Genomic DNA, 23,676 nt, shown 5'->3' with positions numbered 1-23,676 from the left:
TTTTGCTGTATTCTTTGGTTCCCTGGTGAAATGCCAGCCTGTCAGAATGCATAATGATCTGTCTCCTTTGCTCTAGATTCTACTCCTTCTTTTATCTTGGTCTCCCTATCTGTCTCATACTTTCCATTTGCCGTGTATTTCATTCCTGCTTCCTGTTACCAAAAAAGCTCTAACTCCTCTTTCTACCACCTTCTTTTTTCCTCTCTTAAGGAGTAACAGAGATGCAGCCAAGCTTTGCAACACAGGGCTGGTTCATTGGCGTTGTGAGCGCCATTGGGCTGTTGTTGCTGATCCTGCTCATCCTCTGCTTCATTAAGAGGAGTAAAGGGGGAAAGTACTCAGGTCAGTGTGACCTACCCTAATAACTGTTTAATATTAGGAGCTATTAAACTGAAGCTTGATGAGCAGCAAGTTTTGTGTAGGCAATGCTGGCCAGTCTGGAGCCATAAAGCTGTCCGACGCTGCTGTAGAAAAAGAAGTGAAACGCTTACTGGCTTACTGCACCACAGTAAATATATTATATTGACTGGGGAGAATATTACGTGTTCTTTTAAATCAATCCCAAACAGTTTGATTAACTTTCTGATCTGAACTGTAAATATCTGTCCCATTTCACTCAACCTGCTTTCTCATGCAGCTGTCATGTCAAACATGAGACAGACCTCTAAGCTTACACTTCCTTGCTTTGACAGTAAGGAATAATCTCTGGCTCTTTCTGAAAAAGACAAAAAACGTAAAATAATGGTCCATGTCTGACTGAAAAAAAAAAACAGACTTTTAGCAATTTTCACATGAGAGAGAAGTGAAGACAAACCAAATAATAAGGCTGATGATACCTACCGCCATTCTAATTGGCTGTTATATTTTTAGAAAATCAGTGAGAACTTAAAACTATAATACAGATAAACTGATACTATCTACAGATAGTCCAGCTTTTTTGCTCCACCTAAGCATCCTTTAATAAAACTTCACTGTTGAGATCTGAGACTTACAGTGGCTTTAGATAGAAGCCAGATTAAAATCTGACTATAATGAAATCTGTCACATTCTCAGTGAAAGATAAAGAGGAGGGCCCAATGGACTCAGAAGCTCGGCCCATGAAGGATGAAACTTTCGGAGAGTACAGGTGTGTCATCTGAATGAACGCTGTTTCCTGGATGCTTTGTTACGTTTCTGCACATTGATTTCTAACACAGCCCTGATTCCCTCAGCACTGCTTGGTTTTCCTAACCCTCTCTGTTCCTTTCATTGTCACTCTCCTCCCTAATGCCTGCCCCTGTTATGCAGATCTCTAGAAAGGTATGCTGCGATATGATTTAATATCCTTAACCCACTTAATTTTTACGTCTGCCAATGCCTCACTTACCTTCTGCCTTCCCATAAACATTCAGACTAATTTTAATGTAATATATTTGTTTACTGATTGCATTATGTTCAACAGTTCAAAATCCAATAATGTTCACCTCACTGTAATGTGAGACCCTGAAAAGCAAATAGTCACGATTTATAACCTGGAACTGACTATTTTTAAAAAAATTACTTAAAATATTAGTACATAATATTCAACCTTTGGCATGTAGCACTGCATTTTTCGTATGTATCATGTTAACATTTCTTGCTTTTGACCTCTTCTGTTCTTCATGCTGCAGTGATCTTGAGGAGAAGCGAACAGCCAGCCAGCCGTCCCTGTGTGAGAAGAGCAAGCTGTACAGCGAAGACAATCTCGACTTCAATGGCAGCAGCGCCATGACCACAGAGCTCAACATGGATGAGTCTCTGGCCAGCCAGATCAGTCGTCCCAGTGGCGGTCCAGGAGGTTACCACGGCCTGCCAGAGAACGCCCCGCTGAACCCCACTACCTTCTCTCCCGCCACCAATGGCGTGCCCAACTCAGTCACCATCCTTGATTAACCCCCACACATCCACCGGGGACCATCAGACCAAAATATGTCAACACGTATGTGCCCATATGCTCCTGTTCCCTACTGACTTGCTGATCTGTACTCCGACGACTAATAAACAATCATATTCAGATGTCCCTGGCAGCCATCTGATTGACTAGACTATATTGACCAAAGGAGTGTCCAAAGTAGTGGACAGCGATAGTGATATAAGCCCTACTGACATGAACATGCCCTTTGACCTCCCTTCATTTTCCTGTGCAGTTTACAACTAATGAAAATGACTAACATTCATTTCTCTCGCTCCTCTTTCGTTCTCTCAGCAAACAACAGCGCAGATGCATAAAGACAGAATGTTGTACAGTTAGAAATATCAGGGGGTGTAGGTATGGTCATGTAAAGATGCAGAGTAGTGCATTAAAAGTAAAGGATGATGGTAGAACCCAGTGTAGGGAACAAGACAGCTAATGCTGCTGTAAAAAAAAATCTTGAATCTTAGATATGAATCATGTTTGATGTACTTCCCACATGATTTTGTCTGTCTAATTGCCATTTAATGTCTCCGATTGTACTTGCCAGTGACATTTTTTTCATTTTACGAGCGTGTTTGAATACCAAACATCTTTTTTTTGTTGCTGTTGTTGCTGTTGTGTCATTTTTTGTTACGTAATCATTTTTCATATTGTTTTCTATACTATTTATATAAAAAGCTACGGCACATTTCATAGATTAACATGTTTTCAGCAAAATCAAGTGAAGCCAAGTTTCTTACTATTTGGATGCATTAAGTGGAACTTGCTGTGAAAATGCTGAGTAGCATCTGGTGTATATAGCTGCATCTACACTTATCTATTTAGCCATATTACAGTATTATAGATCCTTATAAGTTCCTGTGCCTGCTGGGTCTGCATAAAGCACCAGATTGATGTCATTACTCTCTCGCCTTCCCACCAGAAGTGTAATGTCATTTTTGAAAACGATGTTGTAATTTTTTTGTGTGTCGAGACCTATGTGTAGTTTCTGTATCGCTGTCTTTGTCTCTTTCTACGCTGTATTAAAACATTGTCTCTAATTAACAACCTTTCATACCTGCTCATCTCATACTAAACAAACTGAGGTGCAGTATTTATGTATATTTCAGATAAGAGGGTGGCGTCTAGTGCGCAAACACTCTCTCACGTTTTATTTTCAAACCTTCCTCAATGCAAGCTGATATTGTTGACAGTTGTAAAGGCTGCCATTTGATATATGACAAAGGTTAAAAAATAGTTGTTTATATCAAACAGAGAATGTATTCCTTTCAGGGTTAGGCAGACACTGTATTTACTTGCTTCTGAAAATAATCTGAGCTAAAAAGGTAAAAGGAGAGTAAAGTCACAGGAAGAGCCGGGACCATTTGTTTTCCCTCTGAATGTAAATACAACCCTTACAGAACCATGTTTGATATGAAAATGTGAAAAATGTGCAGGTTTAAAGCCACTTCACTTAATTTTAAAATGTTGCAAATTGTAGTTTTTTTCCTTCTCTGTACTATTGCTATGAATTCAGACTTTTCTGTTATCGACAAACGATCACAGTGAGATTTGGGTGTAGCAAAAACATACTCCATAGTTGAATAAAGGAGAAAAAAAAAAAAGGAAAAAAAAAAATCACATTGTTATGTAGATGTTTTTGCAAACATATCGAAATTTGAAAACGGGAAAAAAAAAGAGTCAATTTAGTGTCACTTAGTGAAAGTAGTTACATTACAATTTAAGCTAGGATTGCGCTCATGCCCTTAATCATCCAGCAATGCAGTGCAGTGAATATCTGTGGAGTTTTTGTCTGATGAAGTTGTGCGGGGCAGAAATGCAGTGAGCCACAGGGAACACTTAAACGCGATACTCTCCCTTCTCAAACAAAAGCTCGCCACTGGCCAAATATCAACTGTAGTCTCCGAGGTAGAATATGAGATGTCTAAAGAGGCTAGTGGCACTGAAGGAGGTTTGTGTAAGCTCCCTGTTGTTGGTTAAACAGACACACTCAGGACAAATAAAGCTTTTAAAAAAAATCTATTTTCATACAGGAGCGACGAATGACGCAAGATATGCCAATATTCTAACTCAACTATCTGCTGCTAAACAACTGTGTGTCAGTGTTTGGGGGCAAATGTTAGCTCTGAATGAGGAATGAGTGTACACACACAGATACTCACTCGACTGCCGCTCACTGCTTTTCATGTTTTGTAGGGGAAACCTGGGGATGCTGGCCTTTGCTTTCTCACTGTGGTTGTTCTTTCTTTTTTTATATAGCTAAAGAAGAAAAATCGATTGAAAATGAATTGGTTTGTGTAGAGAAGCTTCTCTAGGACTCAAAAACAGACATTTTAAGTGGAAGTAAGACGAAACAGAAGGGGCAAGGGAGGCCAGGGGGTGTGCGCCGCTGCTGGGGATGATATGCCTCTTCACAGAGTGTGGGGTGCAGTATTAGCACAATATGATGATGCCTATATTTGTCATGGGTGGATGACTGGAGCTGTGGGTCTTCTGCCACTTTTGGGGCCAATATTGTAACTGCATTATGAAGCTACTGCTGTAACTGGATATATGACTGAAAAATAAAGTACGTGGAACAATCTGTACCAAAACAGGCTCCCATTTTTTTGTCACTAATCAGAAATAACCGTGTTAATCGGGAGGAAATCTATGTCACTTATGTTATGATTAATGTTCATCCAGTTCACACTGATTCATTGATTAACCAGGTTTATTTAGCCCAATGCCACAGGAGGACAAGCTAATGTCAGGTCACTGGCAGTCAGCGGGAGCTGGTGTTGAATTGATAAAAGTAGTCCTTGGTGGGTTTGTTGGTGTACAGTCTCTTATTCAGGTACTCTTGCCTGGGGCAGAAACAGAAATTTAAACACAGTAAGTAGCTTGTCCCCCTAAATGTTTATAAAATCTGAAATCTCTATTTCCATATTTTATCACCTAAGCCTAAAACACATTTGCTGATTAGTGTCTAATCAGAAAGTGTATGAATATGTGGGCAGTGCTTACTGTGCCAGCTGCTCTCGGGCCAGCTGCATGTTGTAGCGGTCCATCTGAATTCTCCGCTCTCTATTCAGCTCGGCTGCTCTCAGGTCCTCCTTCTCGGTTTCTCTGGACAGCTTCAGCAGCTTCAGGTCCCAAGCTGCTTCACGGATCTTTTCAGCATCTCGCTGTTTCTGAAGGCAGAGAGGAAATAAATCTAAAAACACACTAAACTTGTTCTCCTAAAGGCAATTCTGCTTCATTATGATTTAGGTTCCCAAACTTTCATGCTGATTTTGGGTGACTTTAACATGCCTGTAGATAACACTGAGAAATGCAAAGCTTCAGAGCCAAATAATCTGCTGGAGGTCTTATGGCTTGGTAACTGGATCCACCCAAATGTTTTTTTCTGTGTTAGCACTTTATGTTTATGCTTATTCTTGCCACTATTGCATCTTGAAATCAATGTTGATCATGTTAATCCAGGTCCAGGCACTAATGGAAAGTTTGGGGCCTTATTTTAGTACACTAGAAAGACTAGAAAGATACCATCATCCTGAATAAGGAGAAAACTGATATACACTGGTATATTTTTCTAATATCTCCAGCACACTAAAATAAGACCTTTTATTACTTGTTCAAACCAACTTTCAGTGCCTGGATGCTGGTTTGAGCACCGCTGGCTTGATGGACACTAGTAGTGCTCCTGTTACATTTACTAGCTTCCAATTAGTTTTAGAATTGATTTTTAAAGGTTAGTGCTTTTTTAAGGTGACGCAATGTTTGCGACCTCAATATCTATCTGACAAGCCAGTAAGCTACCCGCAGACCTCATGGATTATTTACAGAGTCTTAAGCAACACTGGTGATGTGGCTTTTATCTTTTCGCTGCTGAAACAACCTTCTGAATCACATCAGGAGTACTCCAACATTTGCAGTGTTTAAAACAACACAAAAAGGAGGGACAAACCTAAGTTGAACACCATTTCCACTGTGGGAGAAGAGCTACAAAAACCTGGGTATTCACATCAATAACAGACTGGACTGGAAATGCAACTCTGAGGCTGTCTGGGTCATTTAATGAATTCAGTAAAACACTATTGTCTGTTACTGCTAGTGCAATCTTCTTTGTAGGTTTGTTTTGGGGTAGCAGCGTCAGAGCCAGTGACGCTGGAAAGCTGAACAAGCTGATTAAAGGCTGAGTCTGTGCTGGGGACTAGCCTGAAGCCCCTAGAGGGAGTTATTAAGAGCAGGATGTTGCACAAACTGCTAAACATACTGGACAACACACGACATCCCCTTCATGACTGTTGTCAGCAGGTGACTCCCTTAACTCTGCTTTAATAATGACTGACATTAGTATTTTAATGTATTTTTTAAAGTTATTTATTTCTTTTTGTTTTATGAACTTTAATTCTACTTATTTTATTGGTTTTAAATGATCATTTATACTCATCTGTCAATAGTTTTAATTATCTTAATATATTTCTCTATTTTATGGACTGAAGGTATCGATCTCATATACATGTATATTTTTACTAGTAATATTGCACTGTTGCTTTTTTGGTTGTTTTTACTTGTGAATACAGACTTTGTAGGTTTCACATTCCCGTCTTATGTTTTTGTTTTTTCAAGTCTAGGATTATTTTCTTTGTGAGTAATCTCCTCAAAGCTGAAATCCTTTTTGAAAACAACCTGTGTAGAAAAGTTGGCACAGATGTCAAAAACTCTTTCCCTTCATCCCAAAATGGTCGCGGCAGATGGCTTGCCCCCCCCCCCCCCCCCCCGAGCCTGGTTCTGTCTAAGGTTCAACAAGAGTTTTTCTGTCCCACTGTCACCAAGTCGCTCGATTGCTGTTGTTTATTTAACTAATATTTTAGGGTCTTTAACCTACAATATAAAGTGCTTTGATGTGACTGCTGTTGTGCATTGCTGCTGACAGAGCTGAATTAAATAAAAAATAATAAAAAAGAAAACACTAATTTCAAATCCACACATGCAGTACCCAAGCACAAGTACTTGCCCTGCCCAATTCCCCTGCTGGCCACCTCTGTACTCAAGGGATTATGTGGACATGGTATTCTACATAACATATATGGAATACCATGTGCAGCTTTGACTATATTACTGTGGAGTACCGAGTGTAATACCTGTCTCTCAAGGCATTGTTGTTCTCTCTCCTGCTGAATGCTTTTCAGCTGTTCGGGGCTCATTCCTTTCCACCTGTCTGGTAGAACCTGTGGTGGCCTCCCTCCTCCCACCTGTCTCTCTGTTGCCTCTGCACACTCTGTCATCATGTCAGATGTCATTGTATGCCACATCTCTGCCAGATTTTCCTGTTCCTCTCTCTTGCGTTGCTCCTCCAGTTTCTCTGCTTGCTCTTTAGCCTGTGTGTACAGGACATGGTGAGGCTTTAACACAGATCCAGGGACAGTTAATTGATTATCCCACTGATGACTGATGATTCAGAAGCATTGCAAAACCCAGTCTCTAAAATGTGGTTACTCCTAGCATAGAGCTACCAGTCAGCCATATGGCGAACGTCGTCCTGAGAGAGCCACTCAGTCAGCTGTATTTGCTTGTGCATCATGAGTGGTTATTAGTGAAACCACTAAACACTATGAAAAAGTACAGTGACCTGAAGGATTTACAATGATTCCTCCCAATGGGGGATTCAGCCGAGTGCATTCAGGCAAATGAGGGAAGAGCTAAATGGAGGCTTTTAAAAACAGACAGTAACCATGCATACATCAAAGCCGTTTAACCATCCATGTTGCCTGGTGCCAAATAATATGATTGCCGCCATCCTGCACCAAGTGTGTGTATGCATCATTTGACATTTTCAGCTTGCAATTCCCACATGACAACATCATGTCACAGCTTGCCCCTTCCCACCCCCACCCCTTTTAGATTTTGCCTTGAGCATTCACATTAGTGAGTGGTGTGTGCATATCTGTTTGCCCATCTGTATACTGTACCAGAGCCTGATTGTAGTTCTCGAGCGCGATGCGGCTGGCTCTCTTACACACCTCCTCGAGGGCAGCTTGTTGAGCCCCTCTCATGTCTTGTTGCACCAGCTCTTTGCTCGCAAGCATCTCTGTGACACACATGATTTGGGGATCATCTGATGTGTGTTTTTGCACACCTGCCTTAGCTGTTGTATTTGGCTCTTTAACTGCACACTTCACACTTACAGTAAAGCTCTTAGGGATAAGCATCCATCACTGTCACCTGGTAATAAGGGCTGTGCATGGGAGTGTATGATTGTTTGTGCAGGAAAGCATGAAGCATGTGTGTGATGTACAGAGGTTGTAGAGTAAATGATGTAAACTCATTAGGAATGCTAGTGAATGTGTGTACTTGTGTGTGTCTCTTTTCACCTATGTGCTTGTCTCGCATGTGCCGTTTTTCATTCTCGTCCATCTGTGCTCGCAGATCTCGTTCTGTCTTTCTTATTTGTTCTCTCATCCTCAGCTCCTCTCCGACACCCTCTCCCTGTGCATGAAACAAGGACAGATGACCATAAGAGGTAACAATATTACATATTTAACCATTAGCTGGACCCCCCTCCCGGTCTTTAAAGCTTACAAATCCCCTGCTTTGTCAGAGCTGCCCTACCTTAAAGATTTGCATACTGGCAGGCCCTAGCTCATTCTCTGGAATGGCGATCTTGAATGCCCCCTTCAGGCCAAATTTAAGATCAGCATCACGAGAGTCCTCTGGTCGCTGATGAGTAGCCCAGTAATTGGTGAGTTCAGAATTCAAAACTCTTCGCTTCTCCTCTTCAGCATTGTTCTGCTGCACCAGTGCTTCATCTTGGTATATTCTCAACTTATCTGTAATACATTAAAAATACACCTATGACCAACCAAAGCTAATTAATGGAGAGGGCCTGAAATAATAAGGGACTAGGGGACTTGCATTTATAGCGTCTTGCAGGAATTATGTCTGCAATTAAACTGCTTTAATTCTAACTCATCCATGTCCTTCAGTTTACCCAAAGCTTTGTCCATTTGTTTCTCCATGTTTTGCTGGTGTTTCTTCTCCTGGACTTGTTGGTTTAGTGTATCTAGGTCGAGACCCATCACACGAAGCCGGGTGTTGAAAATGCGGGCCTTGCGTGCTGTTTCTGCAGCCCTACGCCTCTCCACAGCCTTTTCCGTGGACTCGTCTACAGGCAAATCCACTTTGAACATGTTCAAAGTTTCTAGTGACTTCCTAAAGAGACAGCATTACGAGACTTGTTATCGGAGCTGATAATCTTGCTTGAAAATAAATTATTAAAGAAATGATTGTGCCGATTGAAATATAAAATCCTGGTGGGGTTCATCTTCAGAGCGATTTGCTCCTGTCATCACCTGATAACATCAAAAACCAAAGGCAAGGCAGAAGTAGACTAAATCAAATGTCTCTTCCTTAAAAATGGACATAAACCTCTGATCAACTTACCGCTGACGTTATAAATCTGTTCAGTTTCTTTCAATATCAGTGAATGAAAATCTGCTCCTGTTGTGTTTGGAGACCCTTGGTAACCATGGAAACAAGTGGCCACATATCGCTATGCTGGAAACACATAACAAGAGTGACAGGACCAGCTAAGGAAATGTCTTTTTATTTTTAATAATGTGTATATTCTGTAATAAAGTAGCATTAATAGTAGTAAAAAGTGATATCCAAGGTCGATCACAATCAAAACACGACAAACTCCAGACAACTAAATTTTGTCTCGCGAGAAACTGTGAGGTTTCGTGTCTCGCGCGCTTGTGGGTCTTCCTGTTGGATTGTAAAATGGCGCATTGTTGTCGCCGCCGTACCGAGTATATTTGATAAAGATTATATTTTTCATTTTAATTTTTAAAACGCTTGCGCAGATCATAATGTAACTTGTGCATAGAGCAGCAGTAGATTGACCAGAGCGGTTCATTCATTTCGTGCACACTGCGTCTTTGCAACAGCTTACCGGGTAAACATTGGTTGTTAGCATTAGCTAACTGCTAAGCTAATATTCACTGCAGACCAGCTAAACAAATATAACGAGATGGGTTATTTAAAACTGATAGAGATCGAAAATTTCAAGTCGTATAAAGGAAGGCAGATCATCGGACCTTTTCACAAGTTTACTGCAATCATCGGACCCAATGGATCTGGTATGTAATAACAGCTAACATAAACTCGAAGCTAATGCGAAATGCAAACTGCTAGCTGTGCCTAACGGTAAACACAGCTCCACAGCCCCTTTCTCTTTAGATCATAACTCTCAGTCTGTGCATAGCTGAACTGTATGGGGGTTCAGCTGTTGGTAGTGTGATGTATCGTATTGTTTCATATCCATATTTGCCACTAGAGTAGTTATTTAAATTTTATTTCGGTGTATTAATCGTTGTCAGTTTGTAGAATAACGTATTTGCATTTTAATTGAAGTAATTCCTTTAGACTGCTTAAGCACTTATGTCGTATAGGCACTTAATATATTTGTAAACATTGGGGTTGGACCTACCTTTACACTAGAGAAAGACGAAGTCTTTCAACGGTCTTTTCTCGTAATACAGTGCAATGCATCATCAAAATTATCTGGCCAACACAACGTGTAAAAACTGCATACTAATAGCCAATAAGATGCATTTTATTGCAGAACTGCTGTTTTGCACCAGACTGTACAAATAAAAGGTGAACTTTCCTATTATATTTACAGGACATGCATATTATCCCCATTCCATAGTGTACAACTAGAATAAATCAAAAATAACATTAAATAAAACAGAGATATAAGAATATGAGATGGGATGTAAAAATGAATATTAGGTAACAAACTATGTTTTACATAAGGGATATTAAAGCCTATATACAGTTGTTGTTTATGTATAGAAGCAAGCAGCAACATGGTCTTAACATGTGTGTTTTAATATAAAAAGGTCCCAAAGTTTACTAAGATTTCAATGTCATCATAATGTTTGTAGGAAAGTCCAACCTTATGGATGCCATCAGCTTCGTGTTGGCAGAGAAGACAAGTAACCTGCGTGTGAAGACTCTGAAGGATCTAATCCATGGAGCGCCTGTAGGGAAGCCAGCTGCCAACAGAGCCTTTGTCAGCATGGTGTACCAGGAAGATAATGGAGAAGAACGTGCCTTCACAAGAGTCATTATTGGTACAAAGCTCCATTACCAACCGTCCTTTAATATATAATTAACTTTCTTTTTGAATAGTTGTCTGTGTGAATTAAAAGACACTGATCTAGTAAAATTTGAATGCTTTTCAGCTGAATAAAAGGATAGTAGTAAAGCTGCATGGATATCAGTTTTCAAAAATTGACTCATCGTCTAAGAAAACATTTTTACATGTGTTTGCAATTTGGTGGGTCAAAAATATTTAAAATCTGTTACATTTATAAATGTATATATATATAATTTGTGTGTGTTGATGATGAGCTAATGCTTGTTTTGTTTTTGGAATATGCACCAGGTTCTTCCTCTGAGTATCGCATCAACAGTAAAGTAGTGGGCCTGCCTGAATACAGTGAAGAACTGGAAAAACTTGGAATTCTGATAAAGGCTAGGAACTTCTTGGTCTTTCAGGTAAGATTTCATTCTTGTAAATGTTGTCAAGATCTTTTCAAGAGCAATTTACGCACAGGCAGTCTTTCATAGTACTCCTGTACTAATCCACTAGGTTATTTTGATTGGAGAGTGCAGTAGTTTTTAGTGTGTGTGTATCATTGGTTTGAACGTGACTTGGTCAGTTACACCAGAGATTAAATTAACACCAGGTAACATTTTATTTGCTATTTCAAATCTCAGTTTTGTCTTTATTTCCCTTTAAGGGAGCCGTTGAGTCTATTGCCATGAAGAACCCCAAAGAGCGTACGGCGCTGTTTGAAGAGATCTCCCGTTCAGGAGAGCTGGCCCAGGAGTATGACCGGAGGAAGAAGGAGATGGTGAAAGCAGAGGAGGACACGCAGTTTAACTATCATCGCAAGAAAAACATCGCTGCAGAGCGCAAAGAGGCTAAGCAAGAGAAAGAAGAGGTTTGCCATTTTTACTGAGTCTGCATATGACACAAAGTGTCATGATCAGTGTCTATGGTTATTTGGCATTTACTGAATTCCTCCATACAGGATCCATTGAGTGGTATAGCCTGTTTCTACTCTAACAAATTTTAGGTAATATATAATTCCAGATAATGCAAATATTTGTCATTCATATGAATGCACCAAATTTCAACAGTAAAAGACAAACTAGGAACTTTTAGCTAAGCTCAACATAAGCTTTCAGCAATGTAACAACTGCACATCCTGCATATAAATCTATCCCACATATATTTATATAAGAGAGAAAGTCTGGTGTTAGGTGAACAACACAAAGATGAAGTAAAGATTGTTACACTGTAATCGGCAACAAATCTGTGTATTTCTTATTTGAAATGACTCAAAAATAGCCTTGAAACAAACTTTTGAATTTTCGTGATTAGTTTTTTGGGTTATCTGATGGAAAAACCTCAAATTCTCATTGGTCATGAAATGTGGAATCAGTTACATCTCTAATCATGATTTTCTCGCTTCTCTCTTTTCCTTCATTTTACCAGGCTGAGCGTTACCAGCGTCTTAAGGATGAAGTAGCCAGAGCTAGTGTACAGTTGCAGCTCTTCAAACTGTACCACAATGAGACTGAGATCGAGAGGCTGAACAAAGAGCTTGGGCAGCGGAACAAGGAGATTGATAAGGACCGTAAAAAGATGGACCATGTGGAGGAGGAGCTGAAGGACAAGAAGAAGGAGCTAGGCAGGCTGATGAGGGAGCAACAGACCATTGAGAAAGAAATTAAGTAAGTGGCATTAAATAAAATAAGTTTTGACATTTAAAGCTTAATGCACCATTAGTCATTTGACTTACATTAAACGGTTGACTTGACTACAGGGAGAAGGACTCTGAGTTGAACCAAAAGAGGCCTCAGTACATCAAAGCCAAAGAGAACACCTCACACAAAATCAAGAAGCTTGAGGCAGCAAGAAAATCACTGCAAAATGCCCAGAAGATGTACAAGAAGCGGAAGGCAGACATGGATGAGCTGGATAAAGAGATGAGGGCAGTGGAGCTGGCTAAGCAAGAGTTTGAGGAAAGAATGGAGGAGGAGGCGCAGAGTCAAGGCCAGGATCTCACCTTGGAGGAAAATCAGGTCTGATGTGTGAAAACTACATTTTAGACATTTTATCTTGAAAAAATACCAAATTAGTTACAGGATTTTAGTAAAATGATAATGTTTCATGAAATTGAAAAATGCACACTCTTTGTCTCCCTTCTTCCAGGTGAAGCAGTATCATCGTCTGAAGGAGGAGGCCAGCAAACGTGCTGCCACGCTGGCACAGGAGCTGGAGAAGTTCAATCGTGACCAGAAGGCTGACCAGGACCGCCTTGACTTAGAGGAGAGAAAGAAAGTGGAGACAGAGGTAAAGGAGAGAAAAATGGAAGATGATGGAAAGGTTTTATGAGCCAGAACGAAATTGATTTGATAGAAGTTGTTGTTTCTCTTTAGGCCAAAATTAAACAGAAGATCCGTGAAATCGAGGAAAACCAGAAACGTATTGAAAAACTGGAGGATTATATTGCCACCAGCAGGTATGCTGCTCTTAATTTTGGATTGTTTTGAGCGGAGCTGTGGCAAACTTATTTTATAGGTTTCTCTGGTTTACTGTGTGATTCACATCCTTTTTTTCCCTTCTTTCCCCATCAGGCAATCACTAGATGAGCAGAAGCGTATGGAGGAAGAGCTGACTGAGGAAGTGGAGAGTGCCAAAAGGAGGATCGATGAGATCAATATGGAGCTTAATCAGGTACTCAATGCACAGGAAAGAAAGAAATCAGCACCAACAACAAGTTGAATCTACTCTAATTGAGTTAGTTAATTTTTGCATGTGGTAACTCTGCTCCTAAAGACATCAGCCTTTTTCTATAGCTCATATTTTCCTGAACTGTACAAGACAAAGCATTATTTCTTTTTGTCAATCAGTAGACTTGATTAAATAAATCATTGCTTTGTGGGTCATTAATCCATGTTAGCACCCTAGCTTGGGTAATACTGGATTCTATAAATTCTTACATCCGTTATGGGAAGTGAATACGTCACCTATCGTAGCACCTCTGATGAACCCCCTTATTATTGGACTGTGGTTTAGGTGATGGAGCAGCTTGGAGACGCCAGAATCGACAGGCAGGAGAACAGTCGCCAGCAACGCAAGGCCGAGATCATGGAGAGTATAAAAAGACTCTATCCTGGCTCTGTGGTAAGGCACCTTTGGCACTATACCCATGCCGGGTCTGCTTTTCTTTTCTTTTTGGTGAAAGCATTTAAACATTGAGCATAAGAGCACTAAACAAACAAACGTTTACTGATTGTGTTTTCAGTATGGTCGTCTGATCGACCTGTGTCAGCCCACTCAGAAGAAATATCAAATCGCTGTGACTAAAGTGTTGGGTAAGAACATGGACGCCATCATTGTTGACTCAGAGAAGACTGGCAGAGACTGCATTCAGTACATAAAGGAGCAGAGAGGAGAGCCGGAGACCTTCCTTCCTCTTGATTACCTTGAAGTAAGTATATAAAAGTAATGACTCCAACTGAGAGCTTTGAACAATTCATAATAAAATTATGTCCTTGATGGGTGTAGCCTGTGAGCTAAATTGTCAGTCTTGTAAAACTTGGGGAAGCACAAAGCGTTGTCTGTCCATCCATACATCCATCGACTCAGATGTAGTTCACAAGGTGAACTACTTTACCTACATTATTGGTTTGAATTTGATTAAAATGTTATTTAATTTGAGTGAAATGGTAAAACAGGATCAGCTGTTGTTCTACGGAGACTTTCCAAAGAATCCTCATGGGTCACGTTTTTAGGTTTGTGGGCAATGAGCTGTGAATTGTGATGGGTCCTGAACTAGATAAGCTACTGCGTTGCTGGAGTTCTGATTTTAAATCTCTGCTCTGCTCTGGAGAATAATATCCAGGGTTCTTACGGGTGCTTGAAATCCTTGAAAATAATATTGTCTTTTCAAGGTTTGAAAAGTGCTTGAATTTCAGATGTGGTGCTTAAACGGGCTTGAAACTGTATTTCATTCACTACAAATAACTATCTGACCGAATATTTTTCTTATCAGATAGAGAAATAAAATGAGTCTCGATGTGTAAAAGTAAAATTTCTCTGCCTGGGCTGCACATTACATACACATTAAACAACTTAAAAATTATAAATGGCTTCAAGCTCACATTGACACCTGTGGGGCCCAATCAGCCACTGAGACAACAGACAGATTTAAGTGTTTTAATATATGAATGTTTCATGCTTTAAGGCTGCCTGTTTATTTAAGGGAGATGAACAATACATTATAATTTTACATAATTATACCACAGATGACAGATTAAATAAATAGATTTTAGGTCGATGTTTGTCTTAAAGTCTTATATGTTGAATTGAACTGAGTGTGTCATCTGTTCAAAGCCTCTCCCAGTCAGCGCTGTTCTCCATGCCTGTCTTACTGTACAAGATGTTAGTAGAACAAACACTTTAAAGGTGACTTTAACAATAATACAGACAGCAGTGTAGTCAAACATCTCACAGTAAGTTTTATTGGGAATTAACTTTAACCTGTTAGGCCCTCAGGGGTTTTCTGAGCTGCTTGAAAATGAAATGACCAAAATAAATGGAGCATTTCTCTGCAATTACAAACTGTGCGTAAACAGTCTTGGTATCAAAATAAAGCTAACACTGGTGAGATGTCATCAGAGGTGTAAATATTACTGCAGATGTTACTATGTTAAAAGTTACTGTGACTCAAACATATAAAAATTGCATTTTTTTATTTCCCTCCCTTAGATTTTTTTTAAAAAGTAACACCTTTGAAAATATGCTTCGGTTCACATTTAACTCCAGAAAATCATAAATCAAAATATGGATATTACTGTGACAGTCCTCATGTCTGCACTTATATTTCTGACCTTGTGTTTTAAACAATTAAACTTGATCTTCTCCCCTTTGCCCCAATTTTTCTGGGCGTGGGTGCTTAACTAGTTAAAAACAAACAAACATGTGTCTCCTATTTTTGTGTCACATAGCTAAGAAGCGTCAATCGCTGATGAGAAGACTTATTCATTTGGCCTTGCTGTGTATTATTGTGGTGTTTGGTGCAGTTTTCTTGTTATGTGGGGTTGCTGTTTTTTTCAAGTGGAGATGAATATCTCTAACGAGTTGATTTGTTCACATTTTCACATCTTAGTTTTTAAGAGAAATGTGTTTTTTGAGTTTGTACCGTATTTGCATATAAGGCGAGCATTTCCTTTTTCAGTATTTTTGTGTGGTGCATTTTTCTCTGTTCTTACACAAGGGGAACAAAGGACATTTAAGTCGACCTAAGATGATTTGTTTTAATCTTTACTTGGTCTTATTTAGTTAAACGAGTGAATCATGCATTCTTTTTTTGCCAATCTGGAAAAGCTTGAAAATTGACCTTGAAAGTGCTTAAAAAGTGCTTGAATTTGACCCTGAAAAATAGGCGTGAACCCTGAATATCCCTGTTGGGAGAAATTGAAGGTGGTCAGCTGGATGATTATGTATCCAGATAATATTTTGTTAAAGTTTCTCAGAGTTGGTCCTCACTTGAAATATTTGGCTAACCTAATTTTCCCTGCGGACAATTCCTGCAACATGTTTTAATGTCATAGAAAGAGCAAATTCATGGCAGGATGGGCAACATTGCTTTCTGCAATTTTTAAAGCCAAAATTATACTTCTGTCTTTATGTTTTGTTTTTTTGTTTGTTTGTTTTTTTTGGGGGGGGGGGGGGTTAAATGTTGTCACGTCTATAAATAATCTTTTTTCACTGACAATTTGAACATTTTTTTCCCCGCAGAAGTTCTTTATATAAAATGCTACTTAACTCTAAAATAATCCCAACCTCAGGTCATTAATGTTCTTTCCTTAGTGCCGTTCACACTGTAAATATTGTCTAGAAAATTTAAAACTTGTCTTTTCAAAGGTGAAACCAACCGATGAGAAACTCAGAGAACTGCGAGGAGCCAAGCTGGTGATTGATGTGATTCGCTATGAACCTCCCCACATCAAAAAAGCTCTGCAGTACGCTTGTGGCAATGCTCTGGTCTGCGAGAATGTTGAGGATGCGCGAAGAATTGCTTTTGGAGGGCCATACAGGCACAAGGTACTTAGCCTAATTTAAAGATGGATGATTGGATGATTCATAGATGTGAGAATGCATAATAACCACTTCTACCTACTAACTACTTATTCATCGGTGTCCAGACGGTAGCCCTGGACGGTACTCTGTTCCAGAAGTCTGGAGTCATCTCTGGAGGTGCCAGCGACTTGAAAGCTAAGGCCAGACGATGGGATGAGAAGGCAGTGGACAAGCTCAAAGAGAAAAAGGAGAAACTCACTGAAGAGCTCAAGGTGACTTTAAATATATGACCCACATCAGAGAGTTTGTTGGGACGACAGATTTTTAGTAAGAGTCACCATGAAGCACTTTATGCTGACTAACCTCTGACTAAAATAATTGTTGTTATTTTGTACTACCTTAATTATTAAATGAACAATTCATGAATATCCACTTAATGTTAATGTTTTCCTCTGCAGGAGCAAATGAAGGCCAAGAGGAAGGAGGCAGAGCTCCGTCAGGTGCAGTCTCAGGCCCACGGTCTGCAGATGAGACTCAAGTACTCACAGAGTGATCTGGAGCAGACAAAAACCCGTCACCTCTCCCTCAATATGCAGGTACGGCTCAGTAACAGCTTTCTTTCCTCTTACCGTTAGAAACAGTGACCCTTGCATTAAATGTTTTTCCGTTACTCTGTGATACAGGAGAAGTCTAAGCTAGAGAGTGAATTGGCAAACTTTGGCCCTCGCATCAATGACATCAAGAGGATCATCCAGTCCCGTGAGCGGGAAATCACTGACTTGCGCGACCGCATGAACCTGGTGAGACTGGCACAGAGTGAGCTGCAGTTAGAAGTCCGTTTATGAACATGTAACATTGCACAACATTGTTTCTGTTTCCCAGGTGGAGGATGAGGTGTTTGTGGAATTCTGTAAGGAGATTGGAGTGAGGAATATCAGAGAGTTTGAGGAGGAGAAAGTGAAGAGGCAGAATGAGATTGCAAAGAAGCGGTGAGTTCAGTAATCCAGTCGCTTCTGATGCAGGACAGTTAGCTAATAGTGAATCTGTCTCTGTTTGTTGAAGCATAACTTCATTTTTTTTTGTCTTAGTCTTGAGTTTGAGACTCAAAAGACCCGCCTGGGTATCCAGTTGGACTATGAGAAGAATCAGCTGAAGGAAGACCAGGAGAAGGTCATGATGTGGGAGCAGACTGTGAAGAAGGACGAGGCTGAAATCGAGAGACTTAAAAAGGTGAAAACAAAGTTAGACGATGAAAATGTTTTGCCCTTGATTTTGACATCACTTTTAATCCCTCTTGCGTGCTTTGTAGGAGGAGCACAGACACATGAAAATCATTGATGAGACAATGGCCCAGCTGCAGGACCTGAAGAACCAGCATCTCACCAAGAAATCTGAAGTCAATGATAAAAATCACGAGATGGAGGAGATTCGCAAAAAACTGGGTGGTGCAAACAAGTCAGTGACTGCAGACATATGCACTGTAGTTTTTTTTTTTTTTTAATATCTTCTTAATATGATTTTATGTTTGAGTGAGTTTGTTCTACAAACAACTTTTTATTATTCCAGGGAGTTGACTCAGCTCCAGAAGGAGGTCACTGCCATCGAGACCAAACTGGAGCAGAAGCGCAGTGACCGTCACAACCTGCTGCAAGCCTGCAAAATGCAGGATATCAGGTTGCCTCTTCGTTCTGGAACAATGGATGATATCAGCCAGGGAGAGGTACATTAACAAAACCATCGTTGCTCTAACTGTAATTCCATTAAGACCGAAGCAGAAAACGACAGCCGTCTTTTTGTTTTTACTGTTCAAGGGGAGTTCCCAGACGGATGAGTCCAGCAGCCAAAGGACATCCAGCAGTGTTTTGGCCAAAGAGGCTCTTATAGAAATTGACTACAGCAACCTGTCTGAAGACCTCAGGGTGGGTCCAAATAATATTATAAAAATTTTCTTTACACATTAAAATATACCAAGTAGGAAAATGAGCAATTTGCCGCAGAGGTGATCTCTATAGCTGAAGTCAGATTTTGTACTTACATTTTGTAGATGCATGTAAATTAATACATTTATTCTTCGATCTTCCTAAAGGATGCACTGTCAGAGGAAGAGATCAAGGCTGAGACGAACACACTGCAGCAGCGTCTGAATGAGCAGCAGAGCATCCTGCAGAGGATCAGTGCACCCAACATGAAGGCTATGGAGAAGCTTGAGAGTGTCAGGGACAAATTCCAAGAGACCAGTGATGGTGAGATGGCAGTCTCATGTTAGAAGCTGGGGTGAAATGTGGAAGGGGACAGGAAGTTGAAGACCTCTTGTTAAACTTGTATCATATGCTTTTTTTGGTTTCCTTTCTTCTTTCAGAGTTTGAGGCTGCTCGGAAAAGAGCCAAAAAGGCCAAGCAAGCCTTTGAGCAGATCAAGAAGGAAAGATTTGATCGCTTTAATAACTGTTTTGAGTCGGTGTCTACCAATATCGATGAGATCTACAAGGCTCTGTCACGCAACAGTAGTGCTCAGGTATGTTTTTAGAGACTTGCCACATTACATATCATTAACTATGTCTAATGCCATGACAGGAAGCAGTTTTATGTGTGGAATTTGGTACATGGTAAATTTTATATATATCCATTTGTGCATGTGCCCAAGTTGCGTTTACCAATCAGCGTATGTTTCTTCTTTAGGCATTTTTAGGTCCAGAAAACCCAGAGGAGCCATATTTGGATGGTATCAATTATAACTGTGTGGCCCCAGGCAAGAGGTTCAGACCAATGGACAACTTGTCAGGAGGAGAGAAAACTGTTGCTGCCCTGGCTCTGCTCTTCGCTATTCACAGGTGAAACAAGGGAGATGTGCAGAGGAATTTTTAATACATGTTTGACTTGACGGAAGTTGACTGTTTACATCTTTCTTGCTTCTCTGTAGCTACAAACCCGCCCCCTTCTTTGTGCTGGATGAGATTGACGCAGCTCTGGACAACACTAATATTGGCAAGGTCTGTTTAGAGAATAAACGTTGATATAATGAGCTGTTTGTTTGTTTTTAAATTAATATTTCTTGTGATTTTAGTGCATTAGCCTTAATGCTTTCTCTTTGTACCTTCAAGGTGGCCAACTACATCAAAGACCAGTCAATGGAGAACTTCCAGGCCATTGTCATTTCTCTGAAGGAGGAATTCTACACCAAGGCAGACTCTCTCATAGGTGTTTATCCAGAGGTGAGTCTTTTTTTTTGTTTTGAACTAGAGACGGATAAAATCCCCAAAGAGCGGATCAGCTTAGATCCGAATTAGTACCACTTGAAGCACCACTTAAAAAGTGCAACTGTGTAGTTTCAGCATTGTTTTACAACAAGAACGCTACCATAACAAAACCACAACAAAAAAGAAGCCATAATAACTGAATAAAAGTCGATAAAGATCAAGCATATGCATTGCTTTGTGATATTAAATTTAGCCCATAAAATAATGCATATTATTATGTGTCATATAAGGTTATGCTATAGATAAGTTTTTATGGTTTGTTAAGAAAATGTCCCCATTTCATGCATCATTTTTCATATAAACTCTACTCTAGCACTCACAATACGCCAGTGTCACGAGACTGACATGTATTGACTGCAACAGATGTCTCCTGCTGAGCATAATGGCTGTTGAATCTATTCGCAAAGCAAAGAAGGAATTTACCCAGGATTCATCAGTGTGAACTAATGTCTGCAACAGAAACTCCTAATCAAAGATTCTCTGGATACAGTTATGTATTGACGGTCACAGTTTCTGACTGGGTGGCTCATCTGTATCTCCAGCATGCAGGGTCATTAACCTGTTATCACCCGAGTATCACACAGGCTGTGTTTGTGATTTCGCCTTTAAAATTATAAAATAATTCTCATCTTTCAGGAACCATTTGAACTTTCTTAAAATAGTGGAGGATTTGCAGTAATGTGAAGAGCACATGGTAAAATCTGTCTGTTTAGACTGCGAATGCTTTGTGTTACCACGATACACCAAATATCCCCGTGAAGCCCGTCTTCTCTTCTTTCTGAAACTGCTCAGAAAAAAACAAACAAACAAAATAAACAGAAAAAGTTCTGCTTCTCTGCAGGATATTCATTGCACATTGTACTTCCTAATATTGTATTGTGACCTGTGACCAGCAAAGTGTTGACCCAACCGGCGAGATGCATTTCTGAGTATTATGCATATAAAGCTTTATGCAAAATACTAAAATATAGCCTTGAGATGGCTGAATTTTCAATAGTCAGGCTGTTTTTAGACGTTAAACTTCTGAACCTGGAGCTGAGACAGCAATAGAATGGAGTTCATTAGATTCATATAACACTTTATATTCTTCATATACAGACATGCAATAACATTCTCATCATAAACCACATGCAGTGTATCTAAGAATTAAAAGATCCTGTTTGATATTTGGCCAATAAAACCTGAGCATCTTGAGCTGTGAAGTCAATGCTGATTCGGAAACAATGAACTAATTTTCTTTTTTTCTTCCATCAACAGCAAGGAGACTGCGTCATAAGCAAAGTGCTAACCTTTGACCTCTCGCAATATCCCGATGCCAACCCAAATCCAAATGAGTAAGACTAGCTCTCCCAGCACTGCTATTTTGTGAAGTTGGATGTTTCCATGGTTACTTTTTCTGGATTGCTCATTGTAACCTTGTAGTCACAGATGATGTATCCATTAGGTCTCACATGTTATTTCCTTTAAAAAAAACAAAAACATTAGAGTAGTGACTTATTGAGCTTCAGTTGTTTTATTTTCTTTATAGACCGTAATGACCAGGATGTATGTACATTTATAAAAACCAGTCCTTTATCAGTTTTCCAATATAATTGTGTGGGGTGCTTTTTAAGAAGCTGTAGAATTTGTATCATGTGGTTAAGTGTCTCGAACATCCCTAAAGCCAATTTTTGTTTTCATAACTTTTATACTGTTCATGGCCGTCTTTCCAGCTGTGTGCTTTAAAGCTCTTGCTTGTTTCCTCTTCTCTGTACTTAACTGCAATTTCATATGTGCGCCTGTGTTTGTTTGTTTTTTAAAGCTTAATGAGGAATCTGTTGTTACAGTATGATGGATACATTCCCATGTGCAAAAGCTAAATAAAACCTGCAGTTAGCAGCAGCAGCTGGCAGAGCTGTTATGAGATCATGGAACTGAGGCTATCACTGCTCTGCTACTTAGAAGGTTTTTTATTCCCTGAGTAATAATCTGAATCAACTTTGGTAGGCAGAAAACTCAGCATGAGTTCATGCTGAAACTGTTTGGCCTGTTTTATCGATTGCTTTGCTTCAATAAATTTTGAATTATTTAAACTCATTTATCTTGTTTACTTCATAATACATTCTTGCAACTCATGTGCTGTTTTGTAATTTCATCGGGCTGTTTTTAAAGTAGCTTTCATATGAATATGTTTGAACCGATCCTCAATGTAGCATTTATTTTGCTGCACTAGTTTATATTCCATAAGGGGGAATAGGGCTTTGGTAGGCGAGGCTATTTATAGTCCTTGTTTTCACACAAACGTCTACAGAGGCACCAATGAAAGCGTTCACTTTGCTTCTCAATAAAGCCTGTGTCTGCATTAACTCGTTGCACAAGTATATTTCTCTCATTAGTTTTGATTATTTGAACACTTATCATTTCGTTGTCAGACATCAGTCATTAAATAAAACCTCAAAGTACATTTTTTGGATGATTTATTTTTTTTGCCAATGGTGAACATACCAAAGTAAAACCAACCCTTAGTGGGACAGATTTAGAACTTTAGAATTATGATGGGAGGATAACTCAAACTACTAGTATCTCCATAATTTTAAACAATAAGTATGCATGACAGCAGGTCAGAGGATAATGTATGAAACAAAACAGTCCTGTCGATACCTGATGTTAAGCACAAACATGAAACAATGCAACAATCCTATCCACACAGTTATGAATAAAACGACAAGTTTCAGTGACATATCAAGCTAAATCAACCATACCCCAGGTATGCTGATAAATCTTTACTAAATTTCTCCCAACACTTATTCATCACAAATTTATGTGTGAAGCGTTAGAGTGACGTAAAAACTGCAGGCACCACTCAACTGCTTCAGTTTGTGTTTGAAATTCATAAAATACTTATTATAGCTTGATCAGTAGTTAATAATTCCATTAGATTGACCTCAGTTTCCTTTCATGGTTCATATAACAACATTTGTGAGCAAAAGAAATCTCGTTCGAGACTAACAGATTACAACACAGTGAAATCCTAATAGATCAGAGGACACTGCTTCACAACCTTCATCTTGCACTGTTAGCACCAGAGCCCCTTTAAGATGCTTCAATATTTTGGGGCCTGAATGCAAAGAAACCACTGGTTCCCCCTAGTGGAGTCCTGTGCCATTGTCTTGTTTGAACTGCATCACAGTAAAGATGCAGTAAAGTTACCTTCTGTATGAATTCACTGAGTGACATTTCCACCACAGGTCACTTTCCGACTTTCCTCATTCCTCATTAGTAAGACACGCGGCTCACTGACGTGGCTGTCCCAAAGGCTATGGAATGGATAACCTCAACAAACACTACAAAGAA

The 23,676-nt window shown here is 39.6% G+C and overlaps 3 protein-coding genes across 6 annotated transcripts in view; 2 read left to right on the top strand and 1 right to left on the bottom strand.

The window, feature by feature from the left end:
- Positions 1–3,550, top strand: part of l1cama (L1 cell adhesion molecule, paralog a) — a 42,103-nt gene extending 38,553 nt beyond the window's left edge. For 2 of the 4 annotated variants that reach the window (XM_086276759.1, XM_086276757.1), the window contains 4 exons: positions 211–342; positions 1,054–1,126; positions 1,288–1,299; positions 1,650–3,550. In XM_086276759.1, coding sequence (XP_086132885.1) covers positions 211–342; positions 1,054–1,126; positions 1,288–1,299; positions 1,650–1,911 — 479 coding nt within the window. In that variant the 3' untranslated portion in view covers positions 1,912–3,550. The remainder of the gene's footprint in view (positions 1–210; positions 343–1,053; positions 1,127–1,287; positions 1,300–1,649) is intronic. The other 2 variants (XM_086276758.1, XM_086276760.1) reach the window with 2 other exon arrangements.
- Positions 3,551–4,628: 1,078 nt separating this feature from the next.
- Positions 4,629–9,628, bottom strand: ribc1 (RIB43A domain with coiled-coils 1). The gene is made up of 8 exons (XM_086276763.1): positions 9,362–9,628; positions 8,910–9,130; positions 8,531–8,748; positions 8,293–8,407; positions 7,891–8,009; positions 7,063–7,299; positions 4,940–5,106; positions 4,629–4,779 (listed from the first exon to the last, which is right to left on the bottom strand). Exons 2-8 carry the CDS (start codon positions 9,106–9,108, stop codon positions 4,698–4,700), a joined length of 1,137 nt encoding a protein of 378 aa, XP_086132889.1. The 5' UTR covers positions 9,109–9,130; positions 9,362–9,628; the 3' UTR covers positions 4,629–4,697.
- Positions 9,629–9,660: 32 nt separating this feature from the next.
- smc1a (structural maintenance of chromosomes 1A) lies at positions 9,661–22,415 on the top strand. The gene is made up of 26 exons (XM_086276761.1): positions 9,661–10,059; positions 10,870–11,058; positions 11,373–11,485; positions 11,731–11,934; positions 12,492–12,730; positions 12,823–13,081; positions 13,212–13,352; positions 13,439–13,521; positions 13,637–13,736; positions 14,079–14,186; positions 14,308–14,493; positions 16,932–17,111; positions 17,213–17,359; positions 17,546–17,683; positions 17,771–17,887; positions 17,970–18,076; positions 18,176–18,317; positions 18,397–18,542; positions 18,654–18,807; positions 18,899–19,006; positions 19,174–19,330; positions 19,447–19,601; positions 19,766–19,917; positions 20,007–20,076; positions 20,188–20,298; positions 21,601–22,415. The coding sequence occupies exons 1-26, from the start codon at positions 9,951–9,953 to the stop codon at positions 21,679–21,681; spliced, it is 3,696 nt and encodes a 1,231-aa protein (XP_086132887.1). The 5' UTR covers positions 9,661–9,950; the 3' UTR covers positions 21,682–22,415.
- Positions 22,416–23,676: the final 1,261 nt, after the last annotated feature.

Source organism: Aulonocara sp. 'chitande type north' Nkhata Bay, linkage group LG20, assembly GCF_057382095.1.
Source record: "Aulonocara sp. 'chitande type north' Nkhata Bay isolate Kocher_YH1m ecotype deep benthic linkage group LG20, A_spYH_male_GT1.1, whole genome shotgun sequence".
Classification (NCBI taxonomy): domain Eukaryota; kingdom Metazoa; phylum Chordata; class Actinopteri; order Cichliformes; family Cichlidae; genus Aulonocara; species Aulonocara sp. 'chitande type north' Nkhata Bay.
The sequence above is the reverse complement of the archived record's forward strand: the minus strand, read 5'-3'. Positions and strand labels throughout refer to the sequence as shown.